At 32.4% G+C, this 20,547-nt stretch overlaps 1 protein-coding gene across 1 annotated transcript; it reads right to left on the reverse strand.

The window, feature by feature from the left end:
- Positions 1–1,062: 1,062 nt before the first annotated feature.
- On the reverse strand, positions 1,063–18,001 carry LOC139516159 (uncharacterized). Its single transcript, XM_071306056.1, has 3 exons — positions 17,923–18,001; positions 4,267–4,399; positions 1,063–1,584 (listed from the first exon to the last, which is right to left on the reverse strand). Exons 1-3 carry the CDS (start codon positions 17,999–18,001, stop codon positions 1,113–1,115), a joined length of 684 nt encoding a protein of 227 aa, XP_071162157.1. The 3' UTR covers positions 1,063–1,112.
- Between the last annotated feature and the right edge of the window lie 2,546 nt (positions 18,002–20,547).

Consider the following 20,547-nt stretch of genomic DNA (forward strand, 5'->3'; position numbering starts at 1 on the left):
ACATTTATGATGTGGTTTATCTAAAATATCTTTAATAAACAGCTAACAACACCATGGAATACATATTCCTTCGACGTATTCAATAGTTTTGAATCGAAGGACAAGCTCGGCTATGTTACGATCGATAAAATTGTGGCTAAGACCTATGGAACATATACATGATCACCTGTAACAGATATTCCATAGGTGTTAACCAAATTAAGTAGAATCATTAAAGAGATTACTGCAACTTAACCGCGAGAGCTTCTTTAAGTGGCTTCCTTGTAACAGCTAACCTCTATGAAGAAAATCGTGATCACGAAAGCAAACCGCCTTTGAATATCGTATCACATTGGTGGTAAACACTCATAATGTAAACTTGGTGATATCAACAGGAGTTAACTCAATTAAGGCCGCTTGATATAACTGTGGTAGAATATTTTCCTCATTGTCAATTCAAAATAGCTATTCTTTGAGGTGACTCAGTGGACGAATGGTCACGTGGCAGATGCATACGACTCTAATTTACAAGGCAAAAGGATTCCGGTTTTCCACAGGCAACGCGGCTTCCTCCACCAATAAAAAATAAAAACTACCAACCACGATATGAAGCAAAGGGCGACGAAAGTGACAATGAACGTCCAACAACAAACAACCAACCAATCAGGTCTTATTTGTTTTGCGCTCGCTGATTATAATCTTACATACACAAAAAAGATTTCAGAAAATCTTTTGAAAATAAATGACGGATTGATTGGTGATTTCTAACACCGCATCTAAGAAAAGAGTTATACATTTATGTAACATCAAGGGCTTCTTGAATGTGTAAAATAATTTGTCAGTATACTTACTTCGCGAATATACTTTTTTAGATATAATTGGTAAGTTGGTTTACATGAGTAAATTCACTGGTCATAAGATGCTTCTGACACACGTAACATTAAATTCTTAAAAGATTTCATCAGTGCAATTAAATTGACAGTTTCTAGAGAACAAAATGAAGTCACAATGTTATAATTTTGAGGACCTGATTATTTTTCTGAGTATAAACAATATTCTATAATAAAGTATTCAATATTGAAGTAAATTTTAAATATTTTTATGGTTGTGAAGATAAAACAATGATTTCTAAGTTATAAAACAATATCTGATGAATTTTCACAGTATGCACTATTTTCGTAAGCTATCGTACTACAGTTTGTGTGTGTTCCATTGGCTACAGGCGTTCCGCCATATTTACTGCATAATACTGTATATCGCCCTATGGCCATGTCGTACGAATTTCTCCTAATAATGTTTTTCGTAGCCTTCCGAGAAGGAATATAGTTCCACGGGGGTACAGGTTCACGAGTATCACCCGTCGGAACGTTTAATCTAACGGGAGATTTTTGTGTCTTTTCTGAACGTTTTGTGCATGATTTGTCCATTCGTTTTGATTTGCTATATGAAGGACTTTGGCTAAATGGAACTTCAATGGATATATTTGGCAATGACACTGGATGATCAATGTCACGAGTCTCTAGCTCGGTATAATTGTCATATGCACTTTCTTCTAATTTTGTCCGTCTTTTCTCGGCAATTCGTTCTTTAATAAGTTTTCTATCCCTGAAAAGTAAAAATAAAATACTTTTATCTAAAATTCAACTGATACGCCATAATAGTATAACTTTTTTATTTAATTTTTTTTGTTCCCCTTTTGATATCTGAGTTTTTTAGGGTTGCATTCTGGGTAATATTTTAACGAGCGTTGCATTATGCATTACCCTTGTACAGAAGATCATCAGTTGTGGTGCAACTTTCCTGTTTACAAAACTTTGAAATTTTGAAAAACTAAGGATTTTCTTACCCCAGACATACATATAAATTACCTTAGCCGCAGTTGGCACAACTTTTTTGAATTTCGGGTCAGCAATGCTCTTCGACTTTGTTATTGTTACATGTATGTAGACGAAACGCGCGTCTGGCATATTGAATTATAATCCTGGTACCTATAACTTATTAAAACTAGAACGAAGTGAACGCATCTCATTTAATTTTACTTCTTGTGAAATCTTTGACTGTATCACATTTTGCGTGAAGTTCATCTTTACCAGAACGTAACATATAACAGAATTAAAAAAGGTACTACTTATAATGCTGTGTACTTGAAGTATCTTGTATCTTGTACGTGTAACAATGTTGCATGTTGACGGAAACGAGATGATCCTTTTTTGCAATTACATTCATTTTTTTCACTTTATTCATTTCCGATAAATAAGAATTTTTATGAAATATTTATTAGAACATGTAGAAAAGAACCGTTTGCGTGTTACTGTACATAGAGTAACAGTGTTCTAATTTCCTTGGCGACGGCCTCGGTGGCCTACCTAGTTGTCTACGTAGTCCAACACATGTATTGTGTCATCGAATCCCGCACGTGTTATTCCAATCTTAATCAGCAACTTTTTCTGCAAAATTTCGGTGGCTCTCACAGTGACTGGTCATGGCTGTCAGTTTATTTATGGTTGAGAAAGCCGCAAAAAAAAAGCAGAATAGTGTTGAAAGTGGTGCTAAAACTAATCAATTAATCGATCTAATGCATTGGCTTGTTTCCCCCTCAACTGAATGCATAAACATTTATGTTGTTTGTGTAATTTAGCTATGATCTGTTACATTAAGACCGCAACAATAAGAATGGCCCAAATTAATGAGGGGGAGGACAGGGGGTACCCTTCTCCCTTCTACCACCCCTCTTCTCCTTTCTCCTACCCCTCTTCTCCTTATTTTATTTTTTTTTAATTTACCGGAAAAAAGAGAGATATTTTATTTTTTCATATTTTATTTTTTTCTCCAACTTTTCTCCTTTCTCCCAGCCTTCCTCTCCTTTCTCCTACCCCCTTTCTCCTTTCTCCCACCCCCTTTCTCCTTTCTCCTACCCCTTTCTCCCTGTCTCCCTTACCCCTGTCCTCCCCCTCATTAATAAGAGAATGAAAGGGTGCCAAAAAAATATGTATATATCTATATATAGACTAGCTATGAAATATAAATATATTAGGTAATAAAATACTTATCAGAAATGAACCATGTACAGAACGAAAAAAAATCATGGCAATAAAAACAAATGTAAAAGTAAAATTATTTTCATGAGAATTTTACAGAAAGAGCGTTATTTTAAAAAATATATAGAAAAATGCCAAAACAAATATAAGAATACAGAAATGAAGGACCCATCATCCAGGGCCTCTTGAATAAACCTGGATGACAAACAGTATGTTGTTCATCGTTAAGAAGCTGACATGGTTAAATATGTATATGTATTAAGAGAAGATCTAGTTATTGATTTGTACTAATTTTGATGTAAATCTGACCTTAAGGAGATCAAAAAGTGAAATTAGGTTCAGAATATTTAAGATTCTAAAAATAAATACATGTAATCTTCACCGAGTATTACTAAAACAGAAAAATTCATAACCACATGCATCATTTACAGAAAAAAAATAGTATGTGTGTTTAACACACTTATAATGTTGTCTGAACACATTTACTACTTGAAAATAGTGAACACCATGACATTTGTTTGGGCAACTCTGTCAGAAGCCATAACAATTTAAGCGACAACAGTAACTTTTAGATTTAACGGAACCATTAAGGGCAGTGTTTTATGTCCAGAAAATAGGTGTTGTTCAGGTTCAACGTCCAGTTGCAAATATCTCATGCGTTCATGAAATACATCCAAAAGAAGCAGCATTTACGTTCTCAATCGAATATGGTATTGCATAAATGAATTAGAAAGAAAAAAAATCAAATAGAAAAAACAAAATGATGATCAGGTACTTGCTTTATTACTGTCATGACTGTGTTATTGTATTTTCCTACCTTTCTTGATTTCCAAAAAAATGTTTAATTTTGAAAGCAAGGGAAATGATGTAATTCGTGCATATTCAAGTGTACATAACAATTGTTTATAGTTGGTTTCCGATTGGTTTAGGGGGGCCGGGGGGGGGGGAATCTTATACTACTTAGTTCGTTTCATTATTTATTAAACATCGTAGTTCAATATGTACTATTTTGCGTGGGAGCATTATCCCTTAAGAATTCGGTGTAATTAACACCAATAATACTGACCTACTTTCGTAAAAATAAACCGTACGTACATTGATTTAGAAATATCAAATCCTGATTTATCACGTAAATATTCACCCTAGTATTTTGCTCAAATATTTGCATATTTTTTTGGTTGTACAAATGTATCTATAGCACATCATGATTGTTTTAATACTAATAATGATAAAAAAAAAGCACACTTACCTGACGGCTTTAATGGCCGATATAATACATGTAAAAACAAAAAGCGCTCCAAAAATGGCACCAAATACGATTCCTGTTACGTTCACATCGCTAGCCATGTCTGTTGCAATTCCCTGCCGCTTTATTTCAACATCTGAAAGCACAGAAACGAAAACGACTTTCTGATATGTAATTAAACTTAGGGCAAATGAAAGTCACTCTCCGACATGTTCAATTTCACATATTCTGCTCTAATTAATTAATTTCTGAAATGAACAATACTATCACGTGAATTAGATCAGAATAAAACCATTCATCCTTTATCATCGAAATTAAGAATAATGTGCTGTATGATGCATTAATTGTCTTGTATTTGACCATATAGTACTTTAATTCCCAATGGATGGCCATGTTATGTTTACAATGTGACTTCAATGCGGTTTAAGTGAATTACCTCACGAAAATCTGATAAATTAGCATGAACTTTCGACTCGATATTTTGCACTTTTACTAAAATGGCAACATAAATGTTATTTGTGGAATAAAGAATTATACAAAATATTTTTAATAAAATGTTAAATTTTTTGTTTTCTAGTTAGGAAGTCAGGTGTTTTTCTTTTTCTTCCTGTTAATGCCGATTTTCAAACATTTTAAAGTGGTAAATACATGTTCTACTTAGTTTATTTTCCTGCTAAATAAACATACAGCATTTGATCAGACCTCTAAACTTTAAATGTTTTATCCCCACTGCAAGGGTAAAATATTTCAAGAAGTAAACTACTTATTTTGTGAGGTAGAATATAGAAGGGTTTACATTACACCAAGTTTTTGTTCTCGGACTCCGATGAGTAAGCTGAAGCATTCGGCAAACCTCGGTAGAATCCGCTACTCTCCGTCTAAGATGAGGATACGGAATCGGCCGAGTTGTGACGAATGCAAGCTGAAGTTTATAATTGTCGTCACCAGAACGAACAGTATTTCAGCCGCGAGGCGAGGTAATGCTGGTTTTGAACAATTTTCACAGTGTGCAAAAGTTGAACAGTTCGTGTATAATTTAAAATTTAGAATTGAAATGGAGAATGTGTCAAAGAGAGAGCAATCCGACCATAGCGTAGACAACAGCCAAAAGTTGCGAAACCATGGTAAAGCCTTTTGACTCGTATTTGCTGGTGTTGCATTCAACTATAGCAAGTATATAAAATTGTTCTAGTAAAAATAAAGCTTCAAATAAGTGACGTCATCAGTAATAAGTTTTTTTTAAACCTTTCTATTATAAAAAATGAAGGTTATTGCATGAATATTGGCAAATATTATACTATCCCTCGTAGAATATAAACCAAACCTGCAAGCTCGTGCAATATGACAATCTACTGGTCCGAGTACACAGTTATTTCGTAATGCATTTCGTTTAGACAATAAAAAAAATAAAAAAAATAAAAAAAATCCCACCTTCGCTTTCTCAATATTATTTTAGTGTGTACTACTTTTGAGACATATTCTATCAAACTTATAGAAAACTTCATCGGCTTTAACTCAAAATATGGACAATTTTATGTAAAGGGGACTTGAAATCTATTGACAGCTTCCGAAGTGCTATTTTTTAACCTTTTTCAGCTGGACCAAATCACTACTTAACTTTAAAATTCATGACCAAAATATTGTTAGTGTCATTACAATCCCCTACTTGCTATTTGAGGCATAACACATGGAGAAAAACATTTGGAATGGGTATTAAAAAAATTGGCAAGTAGCACACTGTCCATACTAAGGAGGGGTCTTAGGACTACATTCGGACAACTAGGGCTACTTGTATTTATATACTATTACTCAACATGAATATCAAAAATGAGAATTAAACTACAGATCCACAATACATGCAATCCAAAGAAGAAAAAAAACCAAATGGCGTCCTTGTTGAATTGGGTTAAAAATCAGAAGAAAATGACGAATGTCATTTCGATCCCCTTTGAATTTTGATCGGTCGATCTACGACAAAAAGGAAACCAATGACAATGTCGTGTGTTAAGAAAATGTTTTAATATTTTTTCACCCATTATTTTATCGTATTCATCGCAATTCCAAGAAAAAAGATCCAAATAGAATTCAAGCAAAAAAACAATATTAAATACATTAATTTGTTTGTATTTTACGGTGTTGTGATCAGATTTTTAAACTTATAGCTTTGTAATAAAACATCACAGAAGAGAAAGCTACAAACTGTAATTTTATCAATACTAATAGTTGTGATTGCATGACAATTAATGTTATATAAAACTGATAACTCGTAAATCGGTTAATCTATTCTATGAGGGAATGGATGGGGTCCTTTCATTTATTTATTCTTTATTTTCTAAACCGATTTTTTTCTTCTTTTTTTTAAATCTATTTTCCCCATCATAGTACTCTGTTCTTTATATTTCAGCAACGGACTCCCTTTATTCTCTATTCTTTAAAAAAAAATGCATCTTTTTTTTTTCATCTATTCTTTATTTTATTTACCTATTCATATACTATGCACACCGTTCAGACTCTTATCTATTTGAACAATTATGCATGTTTTTTTTTATTTTGTTTTGTTTCAAATCGAATTTTCAACCAGCCAGCCAGACACAAAATTAATATCCAAAATAAACTAAACATGCAAACAGTTGGACGCCAATTTTCAACATCCGCATATTCTTGCTCAAAAACAATTTTTTCAGCTGCACATCCGTTTAATTTGAACCTGTTGGGGGTTTATGTTCTTTCAAATAATATAAAAATATAATAAGATTGGTTGCCAATGAAACAACTCTGCACTAGAGACTAAATGAAGTTGATGTAAGCTATCGGTCAAAGTACGACCTTCAGCAATGAGCAAACCCATATCGCATAGACAGCTATAGAAGGCCCAAAACTGTCAAATTTAGACTGGAAAAAAACTTGCAGCCTGATTGTGTACAAAACATTTATAATGAGAGAACAAATATGATTTAGAAAGCAACAAACGACAACTACTGGATTACAGCCTCCTGACTTGGAATAGGCACATACAGAATCAATGAAGCAGAATGAAACATGTTAGCGGGCGCCTTTACTCCCCTAAGCATACGACTTAAATTAAAATGTCACCTTACAAATATGTTTTATTAATTTACAAATAATTCTAGGGTGTACTGTACGTTGTTTTTTTAAGTTTTTTTTTCTGTACCAAACATCGCCAAAAATTCTACTAGCAGGTATAAGGAAACCGAAGGAAATGACGACTTCGGCTTAACTTTGGATACCGACTAATGTCCAGTCCAAACAGCAAACTAACAATCACTTTAGCTTTACTTTATTGTATCTAGGTTTTACGGATGCGGTAATGAAGTAAGTGTAATATCTTTTTAAAGGGTGTTTAACTAAATTATTCTGGAAAATAGTTCCATCCAAATTTTGAGTTGTTATGTTTGATCAATTTTCATTTGTTCTTGCATGGCCTATTATGTCTGTTTGTTCTGTTTACATAGTGTTGTCAATATAATGGAATTTTATGTCATACATGTTCAAGCAGAGGTTTATCTAGCTATACAACTAGGTTCAATCCACCATTTTCTACATTTATAAGATAATGCATGTACCAAGTAAGAATATGACAGTTGTTGTCCATTTATTTGATGTGTTTGAGCATTTGATTTTGCTATTTGATTAGGGACTTTCCGTTTTGAATTTTCCTCGGAGCTATATTTTTTGTTATTTTACTTGTCCTCGCAAGCACAGTGTTGAAAATTACTTTTTGAATTTTGATTTCTGATTAAAGATCAAAATAGCTTGATCATTGTCCCCAAAACACAAAAAGGACTTTTAAATAGTTTGCTAAGTTGCGGAAAGTATAATCGGAAAAGGGTACCCCAAAAATCAAACAACATTGTCAAAATTTCTCAGCGTTGAAACGATGCATTATATTAAACGTATTCAAGTTAACGATATGCACAATGGAACTGTGTGTAAACTGTTACTTACCTCCCGGAGAACATGAGTTCGCCTCCGGTTTTTAGTTACGTTAGTGTTGCTCAGCTCAGTCATTTCAAGGCTTTTATAGCTGACTATTCTGTATGGGCTTTGCTCATTGTTGAGGGCCGTACGGTGACCTATAATAGTTGTTAATTTCTGTGTCATTTTGGTCTATTGTGGAGAGTTTTCTCATTGGAAATCATACCAAATCTTATTTTTTTTATATTTAGTTCTTTATTCAGATTTTTAAAGACTTGTTTACCTTTTTTGGCATGACTGTCAATTTTTCGTAGAAGTCTCCTTGGCTTCTTTCTGCATACTTTTTACTTCTTACGTTAACAAGTGCGTGCACTACTCTTTAAGGTAAGACTAACCCAATTAGTTACGTATAATGTGTTTTAAATGTATGTAAATTAAACATGATTGTCAAAATGAAATTGATACCATTATACATGATACAATAAAGTAAATAAATATTATTGTTCGTAAAGTCAGACTATTTTTGATAATACACATAAACAACCTATTTATAGTCTGAAATGCGACGATAGATTATTTTTGTATATCAAATTTATATAATTGATCAGAAAATCTTTTGATCATTGTAAAATAAGACAATATTAGAGATAGCTATACCTCTGTTAAAGAAAATCTATTCTAAGAGTTGTTAATAAACTGTAAATTGCTGTTTAGTTCTAAAGTTCTAAATCATTGTAAACCCGTTATATACATGTATATAACGTCCTTCGTTGTATTTGCGAAAATAACAGATGATTAAATGTGTTAATTTCTTCAAGAATTGTTGTTTCTTTGCTATATCATGAATGATTGTTTTGTTTTTGTTTGGGTATTTATTTCAAAAACTAATTATGTTTTAAATATATGACAATAAAGGTATTAAATGTTAGAGAGAAAAAGGATTCAGTGGGAATGTACTTGGTGAGAACAGGAAGTAAGAAGATCTCCAAACCAAAAGAAGAACGATATCCCAATATGAGGGGGGATAGGACCTTTATCGGGACTTCGGTGTCGGGCGTTTTTAACCTCGGGATTTCGGGATTGACCCTTTCGGGATCCGGGAATCATTTTTTTCGGATTTCGGGACGTCGGGATTTACTTTATTTAAATTCGGGACCTCGGGATTTCGTTTTTTAAGTCCGGGATTTCGGGATCAGGACCCCTCCTATCCCCCCTCCAATATGCTGCAACAGATGAATCTATTTATGACCTCAGTTGAAAAGCACAATCACCAGGTTTAAAAAAAAAAGAAAACATGTCCATTCTCACCATAACTAAAGGAATGAAAAGTGTAATTGTTAGCATGAATAAGTCAATGAAACAGCAATCCAACGATACAAATAAAAAAGGTCATCTAGAGGTCAACATTAGATATACTACAAAAGACGAGTGTTTTATATGTGTATTGAAATAAAATACTTTTTATGACACTATTCTCAAAATTGATTTCTGAATTTCGTTAATTTAGTTTGTTTTGACATAGTCCCTTGAATGTCGTAACTCTAGGTAGCCTCAAATATTTTTTTTTACAATCGTCCAACTAGTTTGTCTCAAAATGGATTCTTAAATGCCTGCAAACTAGCTTGTCTCAAAATGGATTCTTGAATGCCTCAAAACTAGCTAGTCTCAAAACAGAATTTTGAATACCTACAATTAGCTAGTCTCAAAATGACACCGTTGCTGTTCATACAAGCAGGTTATTTTGCGAAAAATTCTCGTCAACAGAAAATTCGAAATATGTGGTGATATATAGTCATAGTCAAGACATGTTACTGGCACTTGTCTTGTTACATGTATATTGTGTAAATATAAACCGGCGAAATTATGTCCCCTTGTACGGGTGTAAATATTTTGGGAATCTATTATCTTGATTACCACGATGCAGCAAGCAGAAGCAATATTACAACATTATCCTTTCAAATTAAAAAATTGTCATAAAAAATAAACATGCAAAGAAAATGTACATTTAAATACAGATAATTTTTAAACATGCACATTTATATTTACCTTCTTTGTGTTCCGAAAAGAATTCGAACGTAACTATAAATATCTACCCAACCGAATAGAATTTTGACACGAATTAAGGGTTTAAAAGACCTAAGAACAATATCCATGTTAAATGTAGAGTAATTCAAAACATGCTTGCTCATGTAGGTTTGTTTAATGCAACGAAGTAGATTAATTGAATTTTAAAAAAGTCGATTGAAGATTGCAGTGAAATACTTGAGATAATTTTCTTTGTAAAGAGTGTGTTGATTATATAGTTAAAAAAAACATTTGCAGCATGATCTGGAAGTGAAAATTTTGGCAAATATTCTAATACCCCCTACCTGTTGGACTGAATAAACATCAAACGTTCAGAGGAAAAATATGAGAAAAAAATAGAACTAAAACTTTGAACAACGATTGTAAACTCCAACAAAATGTAGCACCAGTGTGTGCAAACAAGTCTAAAATATTATACCGATATCAGTATTCACTATTAAAACATCATCTTTCCCTTTCTATATCAAATCTTTCATTAAATCAAATTAAAGAAAAAGAGCATTGAAAACTTAAAATTCAAAAGAAGGAGGCAGAGAGAGATTTGTGTTTGTATTTAGTAAAAAATAATGCAAGAACCAAAAAAGCAAGGCATTTTGGGAATATAAATTAAAGTCTGTGTTTTTGTATCTGCTTATGTGTATGATGACCAATCCAAAAACATGTATGTAAACAGTAGCACAATAATCAAAGCTCTGATTACTGGACCGCTTCTGTATTTTCTAAAGAAAAAGAAGCGTTCTTGATCACAACGTTAAAGTCGTGACTTAGAGAAATCCAACTAGTATAAGTATTTTAAAATCACTCAGCTTCTGTGCATGATTATCAATCCGAAAACAAAGTTTGTAAACAGTAGCACAATAACGAAGTCTCTTTAATATTACTACTGACTAGCCGCTTGTGTCTTTTCTGAAGGAAAACAAGCGTTCTTGATCACAACGTTAATTTCGTGACGTAGAAAAATCCAACTAGTATGTTTGTAAACATCTATAGTGGGTGTATCTAGTTCCCGATTATATTATCAGCTAAGAGAAATAATGAAGGTCATTCTTGTTGTGGTAGTCTTTCTGTATAATTATGTCTGTTTATCAAGATAAAGGTTAATGGTCAGAGCTAAAGCAGAAAAATTAAGTATCAGCAAATAGCATCTGTCGAATAAGATAAATAATTAAATTATATTGACTTTAGAATCCAGTGATTAATAGAAAGTATGAGTTATTGTTTATATAAGATAGTTTATTTGATAAAGAAAGATGCCAAGAAGAGCACTTCGTCTAAAACAAAACAAAGCAACAACACATTTGGTTTAACGTTACTTATAAGCCGCAAATATTATACTGAGTCGACTGATTAAAGGTGAAAACAAAACATCTACACACAAATTCGCAATGAATTCATAGATAAAGTCTTGAATGTAAAAAAAAATACTGATTCCTCTACATGTGTTAGAGTTTTCGCTTTTTTATTCGAATACATTTTGAAACATAGACATAATTTGCAGAAGTCCTTTATTTTTAAAATACATTGTTACTGTCATTTTGGATTTTATTCGTAAGTTTTTAACAGAAAAGTGATTCGATTCAAACGTATAAACTGACATTTTAGTGATAAAAATTATATCCACCGAAATGCCCCGGATAATATCCAGCGTGTTTATTAACCATAATATGCCTGTACTAAGTCCGTTACAGGTGTCAGACCACCAATTCAAAATCTACCAAATGTTACCATTTTCACGACTTTTCAACATTTTACATTAAGCTTAACTTCATAAAGAGCAGGTATATCCTGGATTCTACATTTATTACCTTTCTGCATGCTAATTTTCAACCAATGTTTAAAGGTTTTTTTTAATAAAGAACTGCCTTGCAATAGTCAAGTACTACCGAAAATGACCCTAGTTTTCTGGAAATCTTAAATTAGTATATAAAAATTATGCAATGGAGTGCATAAGTGCTTAATTTTTAATGTAAACTCATAGAAAAGTAAGCTCATACTGGTCTAAATATATTTCTCTTTCACCAAAAGTTTCATTTCTGTAAATTTGTTGATTCGTTTAAGTAAAGTTTCAACAATGACATCAAAAGCAGTAACTTTTTGTCAAAGTAGGGCTTATTTAACATTCTAAATTTGAGGGAGTGAATAGATTGTCTGACACCTAAAATGACATTTGGTATCTTCTTGTTTTGTTTGTTGATATAAATTTAAGGTGGTACCCAACACTTGCACTAAAATTAATTTGGCTCGTTCAGTTTTCATAAAATTTTGTCAAAGTATTTACTTTGACCCTTTAACAAAAAATATAAAAATTTCAAAAATTTTGAACCAACCGTTTTGTCAGAAAAATAACACTGGTTATATAGCAATTTGACAAACACCAATTTTGATCATTGAGAAGCTTAATAATCCTTTTACAACACAACGTAATTAAAACGTTTAGCTGACTTTACAGAGTTATCTCCCTGTAGTGTTAGGTACCACTTTAAGTTTGATTTTTATAGTTTTATGAACTTCCCCCTTTTTGTATTTACTTTGGTGTTCGGTATTTTTGTTAAAATTTTTTTTTTAAACAGTTAGAAATTAATTACGGCGATATGTTCCTTATTTGTTTATTTGGAAGGGAGGGATTTATGACGAATTTTATACACAAGAAAAAATTGAAGCCACTAATATATTATAAAATCACTATTATTACAGTTTTTATAGGGGATATCTTTTTTCTCGAACACAACATTTACAAAGATTTAAAACTTTTTGATAAAAATTAAATTTGATCGGAATTTAGGGGAGGTAAAAAGAGGGGAGAGGGGTTATCCCCACCTTCGAGATTTATAATATTACTGAATAGTTATCGTACTGTCTTACTAGATCTAGTTCAACATATAATTTTAGTTTTAAGTTTCAGTTTAATTCGGCGTATTTAGAAATGCACGAAAATTCGTATATTTGTCACTGGACGTTCAACAAACACCAATAATGAATCATTCGGACTAATAAAATATATCTAATTTAGATTAAATGTTGCAAGCTTCACGTATATGGCTAATTTTTATACCGTCTTGGATTCCTTAGAAAGTCACATTGTGATACTGTCATTTCCGGTTGCGTTGAAGACCCATTGGTGGCCTTCGGTTGTTATCTGCTCTTTGGTTGGGTTGATAAATCTTTGACATATTCCCCATTTTTATTATCAATTTTATGTATACACAGTATATATGAACTGTATATGTATTTATATTTCAAAACAATGGCAGTGATATCAGGTCCGTGTGCAAGACCACACTGGCGTCATTTTAATATTGTTCGTTGACGGTCGTTGCTTTTAAAAACGCACACATACAAAAGAACAAAAGAATCGATCTATACAGTACACTACACAGTACACGCAGTAAGAAATCAATAAAATGTTATGTTAAACATCGATATGTTGATTTACATAAAAATAAATAAATCAGTGGACATATATCTTTACATACAAAAGTCAAGTAAAATATCAGTATAATAGTAACGTTCAATACCTGTACTTTTTCACTTGTTTACTATAAACAAAGTCAATTTTCAAACAACTTTGAAATATCAGACAAAACTTTTTAAAACACTCCAACACAAATGAGTCACTGTATACCCCTTTTTTTATCTGAACGTTCAAGAAGCCTGTCATATCAGAATTCCAAAAAGTTCTCAAAACAACAGTTGATTAGAAGCATTTTAGTTCATTGTAAAAAATGATCGATACCAATAAATTTGTTGCTTTACTCTCACTCGAGACAGTGTTTTCTTTAACTCTCACTCGAGAATGTGTTTTCTTTAACTCTCAATCAATTTGAAACTTAGTACACATATTCCCTTTGATTTGATCTTTCTAATTCTTATGTCAAATTAGAGTTTATACTCCCAATTTCACGGTCTATTGAACTCGAGAATGTGTTTTCTTCAACTCTCACTCGAGGAAAAGTTTGCATACCTCTTACTCTGAGTATTTACTTAAATCTCTTTTTCATTTACCTCTCTTTTCAGAAGTATTCACTTAATCTCCCACTTCAGAAAGTGTTGTCTTTAGATTATCTACCTCTCATATTAAAAAGTAATGGCTTTACTTCGCACTACAGACATTGCTTTCTTTACCACTCACTTCAGAAAGTGTTTTTACCTTCGATGCAGAAAGTTTTTATTCTTACCTCTCACTCAAGAAGTGATCACTTTACTTCTTAATCCAGAAGTAACTTAACCTCCCAATCTAGAAGCATAATCTTTACGTCTCACCCCAGACGTGTTCACTTTTATTTATCTTAAGATTCCACTCCAGAATACATTAACTTCACTCTCACTAGTACTACAGAAAATGTTAAAATTGTTATCACACTGCAGAAAGTTTTCATTCTACCTCTCACTCCAGAAAGTGTTTTCTTTACCTCTCAATACAGAAGAGTTCACTTAACCTCCCATTTCAGATTTCAGAGAGTGTTTTTTTTTACCTCTCAATCCAGAAGAGTTCACTTTACCTACCATTTCAGATTTCAGAGGGTGATTTTTTTTACCTCTCACTCCAGAAGTTTCTTAAGTTCTCTCTCAAAAATGTTTTCTCTACTTCTCACTCAAGAACGTGTTTACATAACTCAATTGACAGATAGAATCATGAATTAAAAATCAATTCGGAAATATGATAAGATATAAAACATGGTGTTTTCGTAACCCATCTTTCCAGAAAGTGTTTACAGAAATCATTTAACAGAGAGGAACATGCATAAGAAATCATTCGAAAAACAGATTACCTCTCACCCAAAAAAGTGTTTACATATATCATTAAATAGAGAGAATTTGGTATATTACCTCTCACCCAAAAAAGTGTTTACATATATCATTAAATAGAGAGAATTTGGCATTTTTTGGCCTTTGTTAGTCTTAGATATAAGACTGAGTATGTGGTATGAGTACAAATGAGACAACTCTTTATCCAATTGAGCGGGTTGTTGTCTCTTTGACACAATCCATTTATTTAGATTAAAATCCGAAAAATGATCAACTACAACAGACAGCGTTCTCATTTCTTCTCACTCAAGGATGTGTATAAGCATCATTTGACCGAGAGTTCCATATACTAAAATCATATCGGAAAATTTCTCAGTAGTACGATAGTAGAGGGGCATTATAATTTCTGGTCTGTGCGTCTGAGTGGGGCATCCGTGTACTATAGACACATTCTTGTTTTTCTTTGACTTTAATCCCAGAAAGTGTTTAACAGACATTATTTGACACAATATCATGCAATAGGGCTGGTGCTTCAAAGAAACGAATTGATATATACTAGTAGTTGGAATCGCACAAAATATACGATATAAGCTCATACGTTCATTGATGAGAGATAATTATTTTTAAATCGTGCATTGAGTCAACACATTCAATCACAGAAAGGGTTTAAGATTTGTTTCTTTATAACGTTTTACAGACGTTAGCAGAATGGCTAGTTATAAATGGGGAACCACTGATTCCATTTAAATCCTAACTGACTAACCGACTTCAGTCGCCATTTTGATAACGTACATGCATGTTAAATAATAAATGACGGGAAAAAAGATTTAAAAAAATCTTTACAGAAAAAAATCAAGCCACATCAAGAGACACATTTTTTTTTGTGTCTGTTAAATCTTTTTTTTTTTATCTCCATATGTTGTAACAACTATCTCCAAAAACATATTTAGATTGCTCACTCTTTTGATATCAAAAATAACGAATAACAATAAAATTCAGGTATCAATGTAGTTACCTGAATTTTATCGTTATTCATTATTTTTTTAAGGTGGTTGCAATCTAGACGTGATTTATATCTAAATAGTATAAATGTATTTTGAATAGAATTAATTGGTAGCTAAGTGTACATTAAAACAGTTCGTAGTAAAGTAATGTAGTTAATGCCGTGGAAATTTGTTGTTGAAACCTAGCAACCAAGGGCGCGCCAAATCTTAAAAAAGGGGTGCTACAAACCTGAATGTGTACCATGTAAAACTACGAATCAAAGCGCAGTCAAACAAATATATAGGGACGATTTTATGCCCCTCCCCGAAAATGTACGTATTTCGTCGTAAGATATAAGTGATACGATTAGTCGTTAGTTCATGCATTTCGAATTCGTCATCATGAGACGACCAGAATGTTTTATGATTTGTCAATTTGGCGTTATTTTTTATTTGGGAAATTCATTCCGTCCTCAAGTTTAAAATATGATTGGTCATAACATTATTTTTTTGTCGTAGGATACGTTACGGTAATGTGGTTGGTCGGAAGGTTATCTTGCTTTTGTTTTCGTTGTTATGTTCGCAATGTGGTAAGTAGTAAGGCGCGAGTGTGATTGGTCATCAGGTCAAGTATTCCATCTTAATTTCATACAAATTGTCGTAAGGTTAGTAATGTGGTTGGTCGTAATTAAGGCCATGTAAGGTCGTAATGGTCGAAATTTGATTGGTCATCAGGTCATGTATTCCATTTTAAGTATATACAAATTATCGTAAAGTAAGTAATATGGTTGTTCATGAGGCCAAGCAACTGACGTGAAAAATTCAATACTTTAAAGCTGAGACTACTATATAGTAGTCTCGTTTAAAGGTACAAGTCAGTGTTGTATTTACTGTTTTCCCTCTATTCGAATTGATTGGACATACCAAAAAAACAAATTCAGGTGACTTCTGGTACAAATAAATATTTTTTAAAACAATTTTATACTAAGAAAAGAGTACAGTCGAACCCAAACTCACAAGATAATTTGTGACAACTAATAAATTTTAATTTTAAATTGAACACTAATAAATTAGGTTGAATGGTAAGACAAACATGTGAAAGTATTTATATTTGAATGTTATATAATATCTACGTTCTCGATGACTTTGAAGTTAGGCGTAAGGAAATGGAATGGGTTGACTGTTAGTCATTTAAAATATTACTTCCATGGTCATAGTGATTAGAGAGTGTAAGTGATTTGATTTTTGTGTTTTAATGCCACTTGTAAGCACCGCTTTGAGCAATTTTGTGGCGGCCAGTTTTTATTGGCGGAGGAAAGCAGAGTGTAAGCCGGAGTGCCCGAGAAAACCACCCACCTTCTTTAGGAAAACTGACAATCCTATAGTCAATTAAGATTGGAGTCAAGTACACCCGCACAAGCGGGACCTCAGTGTTAACTGGCTAGTGATTACAGTAATCACTACTTAGACCACTCGGCCACCGATGTAAATCAAGTCTAGTCCAGTGTCAGTTAATACAGATAATCGTACAGTACATTGTAGTTGCTCATAAGACAAAGCACGTGGTCGCAAGTTAGGTAAAGCAATTTGTCAACAAAGGTTTGCCATAAGGCCGCTAGCAAATGTAGGCAGATAAAACAGTTGCGTAACAAAGTTGATATTGCGATTTGTAACATTGTTTGTTCAAATTTTTGACGAATCAGTGAGAAAAGAAGAAAACAAAATGTCAAAAGTCATAATGTAACACGAGTTCAAGAGCAATTCTAAATCAAGCGTTTCGCGTTGTTTGAATAGTCATTAAAAAAAGTTCGTTGCTCTGTTCAAATAGTAATGAAAAGCATAGTCATTTCTAAGGATAAGTAAACAAAATTAAGCATAAATAAATATGAAAAGTGACTAATCAGCTCACCTATATTTGTTCTGTATTCAATCCAGTTACGGCTAAAATTGTAATTTGTTATAGCAAAAATGATTATCGATTTTACCATTCAAAAGCACTCACCTTTTAAACAACATTAAGCATTTTTCTATCGAACCAAAAATCAACAATTTTAACACTGAAATATGATACTCCCAACTAGCTATACACATCCAGAATTATACATCACATAAGAAGATGCTGCATTTTGTTGTATGTATCAATAATATCACATTATTCACATTCTATACTTTTACTGTAAAAAATCATACACAAACAAACATAATTGTAATACTCCACGTGTACTATATATATTTTGTAAAGAAAGCAGAAATACTGAATGAATTATGGCTTGGTATAATAATAACATTTTTCGACATCTGTTCATTTATTGATCGTGAAGCATTGTAGTCTATATGTTTTACCTGCTTTTCTGATCATATGGTCGAATAGAAATCTATAACAACATTAATTAACAGTGTCAATTATCACGTAATTATTTTTAGATGCATACTTCATAATCGTGAAATATATCTAATAACAATCGTATTAGTATAAAAATATCCAATTATCAACATTGAAGATAGATATATTTTGTAATTACTTTTACCTGTATGTTTTTCTTGTGTAGATTACTAACGTTTTGCTAAGTATATTTGTTTACTAGAGAAGAAAAAAATCACGACTCGCCTATAGCTTCCATACACCATCAATTCATAATTCTTTTGTAATCGCTAAGGAAAACCACGAGTAAACGAACATTTTATCGTACATTTAGTAATGTGAAGAAACAATTAAATGCAAGGAAACCTAAAAAAAAAATCTAAATTAACACGATTTCAACAGCTGACGTAGAAAAAAAGATACATCATCGGCTATAGTAAACAAACATGTTGCTTTGAACATCCTTTGGAAATTCTCGGGAGAAAAATAAAGTTGGAAAAGAACTTGCGTTGGAACACCTAAAAATCATCAAACTATTTATTGGCTATGGCGGAAAGAACATCTTCTAGTTTTAAACATATTTATTTATAGTTGATTGGAAAACAAGTTATTGAAACTTGTATTATTATTATACCCTTTCCACTTTGCGGATGCGAGTGCTGCCTTGTAGCGGAATTAGCCTGCTCTTTTTCGAAATCTACAATGGTTCTACAGCGTAAATCTCTCAAATCGAAAATAACAGGTGTGTGCACTGATTGATACTTTAGTCTTGTGGAACATGATTTATCTGTAAATTGATAATGGCTTTGAAATAACTTTCAGTAAATGAGAGTTCTCATAGATACGCTTTGTATCTTTTGTCTTTATTTTAGTTGTTGTTTGTGCTGCGTATCAATCTTATGAGTGGAGCTATTTTCTTTACTGATTTTTACTGTGTGTTCCCATGTTGTGCTTATACACTACTTTCCCGAGTTATGAAGACGATTAAGCGCTTACCAAACTGTTTACCACAAGCACACTCTTTGTGTGCCTGCTCCAAGTCAGGAATCTGAAATGCAGGGGTTGTCGTTGGTTTTTGTCTATACTACCTTTGTTTTAGTTTTTGTTTTTGGTAAAAAAAATAAACAAGCAATTGGTTTTTACTTTTATCAGGCACATACAGAATGTGCAGGAATTAAACACGTTTAGGAACCCAAATCTCCTCTAACTGTTTTACCGTTTATTGGAGCCCAACTCTCCCCTTATCTGGAACAGCGTTGTCACCAGATTTATTAAAGAGGTTATTTATCAAAATTCCGTAAACAAAAGCTAGAAGGACTTGACTTATCATATCGATTATGAAGATACAGCTTAAAAAAAAAAAAAAAAATAGAAATAAAAAAAAACGATCTGAGAATACTCGCAGATATAGAAAGCTTATTTTTTCGATGTTAATAACAACTAGCAAAAAATTAGAACACATCCAATGGATTTAGTATATATACAGAGAAGTGAAAGCTGCCACGTCATTTAAAACAGTCTGAGAAAATCCGTGGCCTTATGCAATGCCAAAGTAAAGACAGGATTTAAAAGAATAAAAAGTATTAATAAATGAAAAGCATAACATGGTTACCGACGAAACAGTATTTAAACATCAAATTACAGTGTTAAATTGTTAACCTTTTAAAATAAGTTTATTCCAAGGATCGACAAGTTTATTTGTATTCAAGTTTGCATAGTCTATACAAAACATATTTCGGTAAACATAAAGAAATACAATCTCATTTGTAATAAGTTTTTTACAGGTATATAGCGCTAGCAAAACTTCCAAAAAACAAATATTTGCATTTATTATAAAGAATTTTAAGTATCGGTTTTAAGAAATGTGTGGCAACGAAATCACGACTTAAATAATTTCCATGAGTGAAACATAAATTACTTTTATACGAATATTTAACGCCATTACAAAAACGGACATATCAAACAAGTATGGGTCTAAACACCGTAAGATGGGGCCAAAGGAATATTAATTTACGCTAATGAAAGGAAAATTAACAATAGAAAATCAACAATTGCCCCCCCCCCCCCTTTTTTACACCCGTCGTACGTCTCCTCTGATCTCATCAATTATCAAAATATACTAAAAATGACGTCTTTAACACATATTCGTCATTATTCTTAACTTAACAATTG

The sequence above is a fragment of the Mytilus edulis genome, chromosome 3, assembly GCF_963676685.1.
Source record: "Mytilus edulis chromosome 3, xbMytEdul2.2, whole genome shotgun sequence".
Classification (NCBI taxonomy): domain Eukaryota; kingdom Metazoa; phylum Mollusca; class Bivalvia; order Mytilida; family Mytilidae; genus Mytilus; species Mytilus edulis.

What these genes read in the sequence shown, in the direction of transcription:
- LOC139516159 (XM_071306056.1), bottom strand. Translation starts at nt 18,001, where the DNA reads ATGGTAAAATCGATAATCATTTTTGCTATAACAAATTACAATTTTAGC. An exon ending in TGAATACAGAACAAATATAG is followed by an intron (nt 4,400 to 17,922) that starts GTGAGCTGATTA and finishes CTGTGCTTTCAG; the next exon opens with ATGTTGAAATAAAGCGGCAG. An exon ending in TCGGCCATTAAAGCCGTCAG is followed by an intron (nt 1,585 to 4,266) that starts GTAAGTGTGCTT and finishes TTTACTTTTCAG; the next exon opens with GGATAGAAAACTTATTAAAG.